The sequence below is a fragment of the Aethina tumida genome, chromosome 1 (genome assembly GCF_024364675.1).
Source record: "Aethina tumida isolate Nest 87 chromosome 1, icAetTumi1.1, whole genome shotgun sequence".
Classification (NCBI taxonomy): domain Eukaryota; kingdom Metazoa; phylum Arthropoda; class Insecta; order Coleoptera; family Nitidulidae; genus Aethina; species Aethina tumida.
In genome coordinates this window covers 66,181,979-66,193,595 of record NC_065435.1, presented here as the reverse complement: position 1 = coordinate 66,193,595, position 11,617 = coordinate 66,181,979, and the positions used below count along the sequence as shown (strand labels likewise).

The window sequence follows — 11,617 nt, the reverse complement described above, 5'->3', positions numbered from 1 at the left end:
GTATCAGTTCAGTGTCAACATAACCCTTTTTAAAATATATTTATGTTTTTTATTATATTTAAAGATACTAGTGTTCTGAAAAAATATCACACAAGCTACGTGTAATTATCTTAAAAGTTATGGACCACATGACAAAGGATATCCTTGTATTCATTCCAAATAATTTAGAAAAGAAAAATGGTTATATTGAGGGTTTTTACAAGGATTTCGAAAATCGTAGAGCATATTATATAACAACTCCTTATGTGAATAAGAAATGTGAAAAGTTAATTGGCTACTGTGGTAAAATTAATTTATGCAAAGCAAAACCAAATACTCTTCACATATTTGATGGAAAAATTAGTTTCAATCATAGTGGCCCAAAAAACGAGTTTGTTAAGATATTTTACGACTATAATTCCTTTAGAAAGTCGAATGTTATTGAAAATACTTCAGATGAGTATGGATTAATGTTTCATGAATTAAAATATTATTTAAAGAATGATAAAACCAATGGCAAACAATCATTTGTGTTTAAACTAATAGAATATTTTTTATTTATAAATATTATTGTGAAAGTATGTTTTAGCATATTAAGATTATAGTTTATGTAATTGAAATTTATAGATTTTAGACAAAATTGATTTCATAATTTCATATTCAGCAACACTTAAACATTTCCAAGAAAGTATTAAGACTTGTTACTGGTGCATGATTGATATTAAAAGGAAACAATGGTCTATAACAGTGGGAAATGTTCTGATTGCAAAAATCATAGATCTCATAGTTGGATTGGTTTTAATGATTTATTTATTCCATGAACAACAATATGTTTATCAGTGTATAAAAGTGTCAAGTGAGGTAATTAATGCTAATTATTGTAATTACTATACTATTATATATTTTTATTTTTGCAGCAAATCATAGAACAACTAAAAGCACTACTGCTGTATTTGATGGGATCACCAATCGGCTTAAAATTGAACTATGCTTTTAACAAATCACTGGGCACATTTTTTTTCTATCACATAACTTTATGGAAGGTATTTTTAAACAGTTTACATCCACTTTTGATGAATTATTATCAATATTTAATCATTCCTGGAGCTTTTGGATTCACATTTCAATTAGCAATGTTGTCTGACATCATCTCTTTATCAACTTTTCATGTTTATTGTATTTATGTTTATGCAGCTAGGTAAGAACTTAATTTTCTTGTAAATTATCAGAAATCTTATTTGAAATTTTTTATCTAAATATTTACTTTTTTTAATCACAATCTGAATTAAAATATCTAATTTTTTAGGATGTTCCACGTTCAAATCATTTGTTTGACTTCTTTGTGGAGATTATTTACTGGACGAAAATTTAATCCGTTAAGAAACAGAATCGATTCGTGCGAATATGAACAAAATCAATTGTTTATAGGAACGTTAGGTTTTACTATTTTCCTATTTCTATTACCGACGACAATGATGTATTATACAGTATTTGTAACAGTAAGAAATTTATTAATATGGCATTACAGTCATTAATTTATTTTTCATTTTAGTTTAGGATGATTATGATGTTCACAGAAATAATTATTTCACAGTTGCGTTATGCGTTGAGTGTGCAACCTTTTTATGGAGTTCTACTGTGGTTATTTAACTCCCCATGTGTGGCAGGTGCGTACGAATTTCCGTTTTACATTAAATTAAATTTTTAAACAATATATTTACAGGTTCAATGAACATTGAATGGTTAAAAGTAGATGAGGATAACTCGGTTAATTTGAAAGCGAAACTTGCAAAATTACCTTTGACAAGTATATTAAAACTAGTTCCAACTATTTCTAGAAAGGAAGAACCATCCCTGAAAAATTTGCCATATGATATTTGTACAGGCGTTATATTGTGATATACTTTCAGTCAATTCCGAAAAAATCAATAGACATTTGATTTTACTTTATGACTGAATTAATAAGACTTATAATTAAATTTAAATTGAAACCAATGTTACCTTATTCTTTTAACTTTATTTTCTTCTATATACTAGATTACATATATTAATAAATATTTTTGCATTTCAATATGGAATTATTAATTAAAAAATATAAAATTTGTACCTACTTAAAATCATTACAAACTTTATACAATACAATAAATAAAAATATTAACCCGCTTTTAACTAAAAAACAACTATAATTAAATTTCATTGACAGATGAAAACTTTATAGCTATATTTAATTTAAAACTATAAATATACAATATAATAAAACAGACTAAAACTTTTCACCTGTCAACAAGAAAAAAAAAATGCTTGTTAAATTTGCTTTACACACTAATTTTGTCATCATATATTATTACTATGTAAGTTACATGATTGAATTAATTACAATGAAGCAAGTAAAGCAAATTAAACAAAAACACGCACCGGGTTCACCGACTTTGTTTATGTCACACAACAGTGACATAAAAAAGGAATTATTCAATCACATTCTTCATTCTCAGTAATATTTACATCATATTAAAGGAATTGCAAAGGATTACACAATGAACTAAACTAAACAATTAATCCGTAACGAGAACACAATGTCTGAGGAACTGCTGACTTAAAATTTACAAAAGATTCACGTTTCCTAAATTTATCACATGGCTTGTAAAAAAATCACGTTTAACTATAAAAGGCAAGGTATTACAGTATTTTATCACTTTTGGTTGTCATAGATTCTTGGATGACTAGAAACATGTTCGACAAAGTAAAAATATCAACATTTGATAATAATATTGCAATACTTGTATTGATATAAAAAAGAGAATCATTATTTTGTAGATTTATTTAATTAGAGTTGGATTAATTTCGATCCAATAAAAAATTAATACTGTGCGCGGAATAAATTATAATTGAGCAATGAATTTTGTAACCTGTTTAAATTTTGTACAGTATTTGTAGATCCCCAGAAAAAAAAACTAATTAAAATAACCCACGAACTATAGCTATCACAAATATGAAGGAGATCTTGTTTCTGTCAATTGCATTCATTTTTAAGTCAGTCGTACCTGGAACAATGTCCACCCGAACTATTGATTATTTTGCTATAAATTATAAAGGAGTTAAATGGGTGCCAAAACCAAATCTAAACTGTTCATTAGTAAATCTCATTTGGAAAATCCATGGAGGCTAGCTGCTGGACTGTTCTTTGTCGAATGGCGGCTCCTACTACTGACAATAATAAAAAACACTTCGCAATTAATACAATGTTTACAGATATTTAATGGATATAAAAATATTAAATCGTATAAATGATTGAGTATATAGGATTTAAATATATGGTCGTAAAATTCTGTGATGAAACTCACCGAAGATCGTTAGTGGATATATCTCTGCTGTAGTCGTATTTGTTTTTCTCGAGTCTGCGTTCTAAGTCCTAAAATGGAAAAAAATCGTTAATGTTCAAAATATGATAATTAGTTACATACATATAATTTGTTAAATACAAAGAAATTTGTACAGTCAATTGTATATGAGCTTTATTGATATTTTCATCCTAGATATACATATATGAGAATGATTCCATGATTTAATCTGAGATGCACAATCTCTTGTACCCAAAATACTAACTATATAGTTATTGATTCGCTATTACAATCTTTAAAACCCTTCATCAATTCTCCATCAGATGATCTTGTTTGATACTATAGTAAAACTCGATTAAACAGGGGGGTATCGTCTTTAATATTTCGCTTCTTGGTCGATTATTTTCCTTAATTATTCGTTGTTTTGGATGGGTGGGAAATCACATTGCGACATCGACGAAAACCAAATAGACAAATCTCAAACTGTTTCTTTGTGTATTGCAAAATGTATAATATATAACTAAGAATAACTGGATTCCATGTTTTCAACAATGTTGTGATGATGATTCATAAATCATAGAATTCGAATTTATATCATGACAGCTCCCTCTCGCTTTACATTTCGTTTATCACATTCAATGTGTCGTGAGCACGATAGTGTTAATAATTTGTGAATTCTCAAAACACTCAAACTTTAAATTTACTACAATTTTGTACATTAATTATATTATTAAATAAAAATAAGTTAATGCGATTACAAACAAGCGGTGTTCAAAAGAAATTCTATTAAGGACGTGTCTTAATTTATTTTACGATTCAATGATATTTAGTCTCAATGCAATTGAATTTTCTTACTCTACTGACGTTATTCGTTGAATTCCAAAAAAAAAATAATAACTTTAGAACAATTGAAATTATTTTTGGTTATTAATAAAATAATTATAAAAGTCCTTAATTAAATTTCTAATTGAGCAGACGTTTTAGTTGGAAAAGCTGTGCTGCTCGCATGCAAGGTTCGAGTGTTTCGGAGACGCACCTTGGTACGTTGATTTTGTGATTAGCGGTTGGCGGATCAGGAGGTTCGGCCAGGCAAACGGTGCACTTGACCTGACCGCATTTGGCACACAGGAATCTAGACAGCTGAAAGCAACACATACACGGGCATGCAACCTAACCGACTACTTTATTAAAATTAATAATAATATATGTCGGAAACAAATACACCAATCTGTGGGAATACCCAATATATATTATTGGGAATCACCATACTAGATATACCAATAAGTAAATTAGAGGGTAAAGTAGGAGTGTATGGTAGTTTGAAAAAGCTTGTTGATTTCTGATAAATTTTACTCCAAGAAATTTAATTAATTATTATTAATTGTACATTTTAATTTATTAATATGTCCATATAATCCTATTAGAGAAATTTGTAAAAATTAATTTTTATAAATATTTCTAGAAGCATAATTTTATAAGATATTTTTCTTTAAATTATAAAAATAATTTAATTACATATTTAAAGACTAAATAAAAATTAATTACACAAATTAATAAGTCAGGTCATCCAAAAATCTGTATTTTTATATACGTTCTATTGTAAATTGAACTGAATGATTTGTTCGGATACGGATCATATTGTTACTTTACGCTTTAAAAAAATGTGTTTTTTGTAATTGAAAAATAAAACAAAATAAACAATGTGCCAAAATCATAATTTATGTACAATAATTTACTAAACTAAGTGTATTTACAAGCTGTGCAAATAATGAAATGTTCTACCTAAAAAATAATCCAATGCCCAAAAAAAATAAATACAAGCATTTTCAAACTATTCATAACAAGCGGGACAATAAAAACTCTAATTTGAGGAAAAATGGACATTTACACAAAAACTTGTTTTATAACACAAAAACCAGTAACTTGTAAATAAATGTACTTACGCCAACTTTTCTAATTAGATCACTAACTAAATTCAAAGCCATCACCCTCGATGCAGGTGAAATTGGTGTTTGAAATTCATCTGGAAACACCAAACATTACGTTTAGTAACACTTTGAAGACTGTGATCAAATAACGACACTAATTGCTAATTATGAAATAAAGCATAAGCATAAAGCAAGTTGTATTTCACATGTATGGAATAACATTACTAAATGTATTATGAGGGAAAACTAATGATTTTCGTGTTCAGTGCAACCAAATTACCGTAAAAAACTAAGAGAGAAAATTTCAGTATTTAATTTCAGCTAAAAAATAATAAATCTTTTTTATTGTAATAAGTCTGAACAGTAAAAAATTATTTATTTTTACAGAGCGTCCTTAAAAGGCTTTTGTAACGCTTCACTAGATAAAATGCAAATCAAAATAAGTAGATATAGCTAAGTAGAAAGTCTATTTGAACCTCATGCCACTTTAAGTTGGATTTTTTTATATATTTAAAACAATTTACGCGAATACAATATTAAAATTATAATTAATATCCATCTATTGGATCTCTGAGTGATACAAGTTCAAATAGAAATGATTTTATAGGTGACAAAGAAATTATACATCCATGATTACATTTGTTATTTAATTTTTGTATACAATAAATTCACAAATTACAAGAATTTTGTAGTAAAGAATTTACACTTAAAATTGGTAGCTCTTATGATATAAAAACATTTTTTACTAAAATTTAGCAAAATCTCAAATTGTTTTAAATTTATAACTAACCATCGATTTTAAAATTAAAAACTAAGGTAAGTTCAGCTAAATCAACTTATTTTGAACCATACCTCATTTCATTAACTTTTTATGGACTCTCTGTACAATATATATTTGTAATAGTGATTTGTGTATTTTATAAAGTAAATAACGTTGTACTCCAAACAGGTTTTGCTAAATTTAATAGAAAAAAACGATAGAGCAAAGTCAAAATGTTTATTAAGCTGATAAGAAAAAGATAACTAACTACAAGTCATACACCAAAACCAATAAAATACCATGCGTTACAAAGCGGCATGCTAATAAATTAAATGCATTCTTGAACAGTATTAATTCAAGAAATAAATGTTTAAAATTACGAACTAAACACATAAACACTGTTCAAGAACGATTTCTAGAATGACAAGTTAGTATTATTGAAACTGCGCCTGCGGAAGAATGCGGTAACTTTGTGCAAAGTTTTAAATTTCGTCTTACGTTTGACTGGCGTCGTCTGCGTTTCGTTCTCCTTAAGTCGATTCGAATCCACAACGGGCGGCGTTTTGTATCCGTTCATTATTCGTTCGTTGTCCGGACATTTTTCTTTCACCATCAGTTCTTCTTGTAACTCTAAACAAGGAAGATAAAACAAATTAATAAAATAACGAACGGGTAGTGCCTTGTTTTGTTGCAGTGTGTACCTCTCCTTTCATCTAAAAGTCTCTGTAATTTTTCTTTCAACGTTTCCTTTTCATCAACTTCTGATTCTAATATGGCGTTCCTCTCTATTGCAGTATTAAATGCTGATTCTATTCCAGCAATACTTTCTTCAATAATTCGTCGAGATCTTTCCAAGTCGTCATTCTTTTGCTCAAGGTCCCTGATGTATTGGGTCATTTGTGTCTTTTCCGATTTTAAGGTTGATATTTCTTTCTCCAGGTTCGTGATTTCTTTATTAGATTGATCTAGTTTTAACTGTAATAACATAAATGACTATAAATATACTAAGGTTAATTAGCTTACTTACTCTACAGGCATCTAATTCATTTTGCATTCTATTATTTGCTATTGTCAGTTCTTTGATTTTCTTTTCATTCTGATCTATAGTTGCCTCATACTCCTTTTCTAATTGTTGGGATTCACCTATAAACTCGTCAGATTCTTTTGTTAATCGTTCCAGGCTAAAATTAAGACAACATTGTTATCTGGTCAAGTAACATTTACTAAAAGAATAATTATCAAAACAATATAAAACAATTTAACATTCTTTAAATTAATTTTAATATTAATTTCATGTTATTAATAGAAATGCTATCACAACAAATTGTACTTTATCCATAGCAAATATATATTTTCTTTTATATATATAGTATTTGTATATTTTTGTCAGTTTCTTAGATTTAATATGTATACAAACATTACTGTCCATTTGAAACAGACAGAATTTTCACACAATTTAAATATTTCAGATATAACAAATAAAATATTAAATTATAGATAAGGATATGACTAAATGCCAAGTTATTTAATCATTAAGATGGACTTATAAAATACTTAGCAATAACGAGATTATGTTGTAAGTTAATTATAGAACCACAATCTAAAGCAGATATGAAAGTTTCTTGACACACAAAACCATATATCACATAATGCCCCCACTAATATTTCATAAACTTACTCTTCATAATATCTTTCAGCCAAGTTTTTCCAATATTGTATCTCATCGTCTTTGCACTCAAAACTAGGTTGGTCTCCTCTGTTCATTTTGTATGATTAGACTTTATATTTCGTTCTCCAAACAAATTACCATATCCTCCAACTGTAACAAGAAAGTCCTCATCAAAAACTGTTGTTTTCTTTAAAATTTTATCAACAAAACTTATTTGATTGAACTGTCAGATTTTTGTAAACATGACTCATCTTTAGCGTCAGAGTTTACGTTAAACTCCACGAATATTTGGACAACCGAACACGTTATACGTTTATTGCACCTGATAATATTATTATTATGAAATGATTTTTACTCACTAGAGAAGTTCAACGCGTTTTTCTAATAACCTTTTTTTTAAATACTACGCCATTAACAAAATGGTGGCCTACTTAAATGTCAACTTTCTTTTTTGAATTTAGTTTAACAGTTACAAACTAGATGGCACTGATAAGCTTTAATCTATAACTTTTAACAATTAAGTCAAGTGTTAATAATTAAATTTATTTTATTTTTAAATTATAATGAAGTTATTTGTATATTATACTGAATCTGCAAATAGTGAAAGGTTTATGAAATGTGGGTTGCATAATCTAAACATAAAACTAAAACAAAAATTACAGTTTATTTTTGAATTTATCACAAAAACTACAATGGTGGTCAGAGAAGATGCATACATTATTATCCTAATGTTAATTGAGAAAGGCACACCTATAATTAAATACAACATGTTTTATTTAAATTTTTACTTAAATTAAATCTTAAACAAAATAAAAGCGAAATGTGACTGATCACAGAAGAAGCACACATTTGAAAAATATTTGTTAAGTAATTTTTACATAACTTGTTAATAATTTGTTGGGTTCTTTTTGTTCGTTATAACCACCTGTAAATGGTGAGTGAGGTAAAGATTCAATAAAATGTGGTCAATTGTGGTATGAAATTAAATTTCACGTCTCTTCAATTAATAACCACAACTCATCTAAATTTTATGCTAATCGAGACTACATGACGTTCCATAAGTTTTCATGTGTATTTAGATTCAGACTTTTCGCTGGCCAATCGAGAATTAACTTTGAACAACTTTGAATGCATGCATATTGTCTTCATGCAAAAAAAAACACGGTAAATTGTCGTTGGCAAATGGTTCTATTACATCTCTCATGATGTCACTATATACGAAACGGTCCATTTTATTTTTTGTAATAGTCCTATAACATGCCAAGGAAAGGAACCCCAAATTAACACCTTTCATCTACCCTGTATCAGTTTTTATAGTGTATCTGGGATCTAAACATTTATTAGAAAGGCGATGACCGTATTTTTGATGATGTTTTATTGATTCTATGGAATCATCACATTCTTGAGGATAATTAATACAGTTTTGTAGTCTTGTTCGAATAGTCCTTTTGGATACCAATGGTTTCTTTAGTGAAAAATATCCTTGCAAGTTTTGTTCATTCAGTTGATTGTTCTACTAGACACACTGTGCCTAGAAGACAAGAAGTGATGGCGTTTACTGAATTTTCCAATTTGTCAATAAAAGAAATTTTTTGTTAGGACATTTTCTTATTGGATTTTCAATTGAGGATGTTGTTACATATTTGTTAATAAGCATTCCAAACCATTTTTGAAGGGATCGTAAGTTTTTAGTGATATCAGCAATATTTAGAACTTGATGTTTCATGTTAATTATTATTTCCCTCTTCTAGAGTGCAATGTTTCTTTGTTCTCACTGAAAATGAATTTATTTAATAAAATAATAAATTCTACTAAGAATCAATTCGAATTATTAGGAGTATCGTAAAATAGTTCCACAAAACATAAATGTATTTGAACGTACCATTTCTTTGGCCAACCAAATCAGACTCATATATGAGTATAATGTAATATCATCGACGTTTATAAGATTTTATGAAATATCTTACAAAATGTTTGATTTTAAATCTTGTGCTATTTCTCTGACCATTATCGTAGATCAAGGCGTTTTCATGCATCAAATTAACCCAATGAAAAATTTGTAATACATTCTAAAAAGTCTTCAAAAAATTTAAGTACTATATGTGTGGGGAAAAATTTAATACGCTTTTGTCGGTTCGGTTTGTTAAATGTTGGAATCAAAACTAACAGAAAACTCCTCGATTATATTATTTGCAGAAAAACTGTAAGAATGTTTATGTACTTTTGATGCCACAATCATTGTTATTAGAGAAACTTTAACCAAATACTCTTACAGTAGTAGTTAATATTAACGCAATTTTTTATGATTTACAACTATTATGTTTTATTTTATCCGGATGTCAATTTTCCTCAAGATTCATCCCTATTATATATTATCATTATCCTTAAATTTGACCTGTCACTCCTAATTTCAAATGAGATAGTTAAGGAATAATCCCCAAAATAGTTTATAAAATATTATTATGGTGGATATCAAAATCGAATAAGAAACGAAAAATGTTTGAAGGAAGATATTCGTCTGTTCCATTCAAAAATAATTATATATGTGATTTTATTTGTGTGCTATATTTAAAAAGAAGACTTCTTTTTTGCCATATATATGTATATTATATGAATTATTGAATTAAATAAAATTCTGTATTATATATATTTTTTTATTTCAAAACCTTATAAATTCAGTTAAGTAACATTTTTATACAACTGCAAATTTCAGGAGTTGCTTCGACGGTATAACTCGAGATCTAATTTACCGAACAAGCATTCAAATGAAAGATAAATGAACATTCTACAACTTCCATTTATATAGTTTTGAGACTGCTCGAGCAGTTCAGATGTCAGCGATTTTAATAACTTGATAATGTCAGTTTTTCGGGTAAAAATCAATGCTGAAAATTCATTATTATGCTAGGAGTAATGGAAATCATAATGTTCACTTTGATGAAAAGAATAAACTACTGAAAATGAAAATTGAATTATTGAAAGTATGAATTTTATAGTGGTAGTCCAAAATTAATTTTTTTGATGATTTTTACGTTTTTCCTCTGCTTTACTAAAACAACTCAAATTGATTAAATCTACTTTTGGTATAATAAAATTGTATAATAACAATTATAGCTCTTTTTTTGTCTATTATTACACCCACAATATAAACCGTCACATCCTAAAATCAGTAATATCATTGCTCTATGTCTTTATTTGTTGGTGAAAACGTTTCTGTGGTCGTCACTTACGTTGCGCAAATTGACCGGAGAAAAATCCAAGTGGTGACTTATCAAGAACTTAAAACATGGATAAAGAGTGTGAAGCATTGATTTATTTGAAGTTCATTTTAAAGCATTTTATATATGTAAAGATCAAAGAAGGACCAATCTCAAAACTATATAAATAAAAGTTTTATAACGTTCATTTGTTTTTCGTTTAAATGGTTGTTTAGTTAAATTTGTCAAATAAATGTCGAATTATACTCAAAATTGTCGGAGAAATTATATTTGGAATATATTTGAGAGCCTTTATCACATATTTCTAGGATGTATTAGATACCAGTTCAAGTACCGTACTTTGGTGAAACGGTGCAAGATTTTAAAAAATGTTTCACAGAAATAAAATGGTTTACTAGAAAAATCTAGTGAACCATTTTATTAGTTCAAAAAAAACTAATTTCATTCACAGATTCATTGTTGAATACATTTATTCTGATATTGAAACTGGCTATTTTTATTTTAAAAACAAACGAAAACAGGTGATTATTTTAATTTGAATAATTTGAATAAATTAAAGATTTTCGTAATTTGCATTTATTTTTAAATGACATGTTTAATTTTCTTATTCGGCACAAATAGATAATAATATTATGGATCTGGAAAAGTTTTTACACAGCTGCCCTTTTACAATTGAGCAATTTTTAAATATTACATACAACTTACATTTTAGGAAATGTTAATTT

At 27.6% G+C, this 11,617-nt stretch overlaps 2 protein-coding genes across 7 annotated transcripts; one reads left to right on the top strand and one right to left on the bottom strand.

The window, feature by feature from the left end:
• The first annotated feature begins 4 nt into the window (after window positions 1–4).
• Window positions 5–2,050, top strand: LOC109608450 (phosphatidylinositol N-acetylglucosaminyltransferase subunit Q). Its single transcript, XM_020024890.2, has 6 exons — window positions 5–557; window positions 607–840; window positions 897–1,177; window positions 1,286–1,478; window positions 1,532–1,646; window positions 1,703–2,050. The coding sequence occupies exons 1-6, from the start codon at window positions 120–122 to the stop codon at window positions 1,876–1,878; spliced, it is 1,437 nt and encodes a 478-aa protein (XP_019880449.1). The 5' UTR covers window positions 5–119; the 3' UTR covers window positions 1,879–2,050.
• Window positions 2,051–2,397: 347 nt separating this feature from the next.
• Window positions 2,398–8,127, bottom strand: LOC109608451 (nuclear distribution protein nudE homolog). Of its 6 annotated transcripts, none has more exons than XM_049962287.1 (9): window positions 8,034–8,127; window positions 7,684–7,824; window positions 7,033–7,186; window positions 6,707–6,980; window positions 6,504–6,635; window positions 5,261–5,340; window positions 4,354–4,457; window positions 3,321–3,388; window positions 2,398–3,183 (listed from the first exon to the last, which is right to left on the bottom strand). In XM_049962287.1, exons 2-8 carry the CDS (start codon window positions 7,767–7,769, stop codon window positions 3,382–3,384), a joined length of 837 nt encoding a protein of 278 aa, XP_049818244.1. In that variant the 5' UTR covers window positions 7,770–7,824; window positions 8,034–8,127; the 3' UTR covers window positions 2,398–3,183; window positions 3,321–3,381. The 6 variants fall into 6 exon arrangements, with proteins under 6 accessions (XP_049818244.1, XP_049818245.1, XP_019880452.1 ...); XM_049962288.1 differs by having other exon boundaries at window positions 2,398–3,180; XM_020024893.2 differs by lacking the exon at window positions 4,354–4,457.
• Window positions 8,128–11,617: the final 3,490 nt, after the last annotated feature.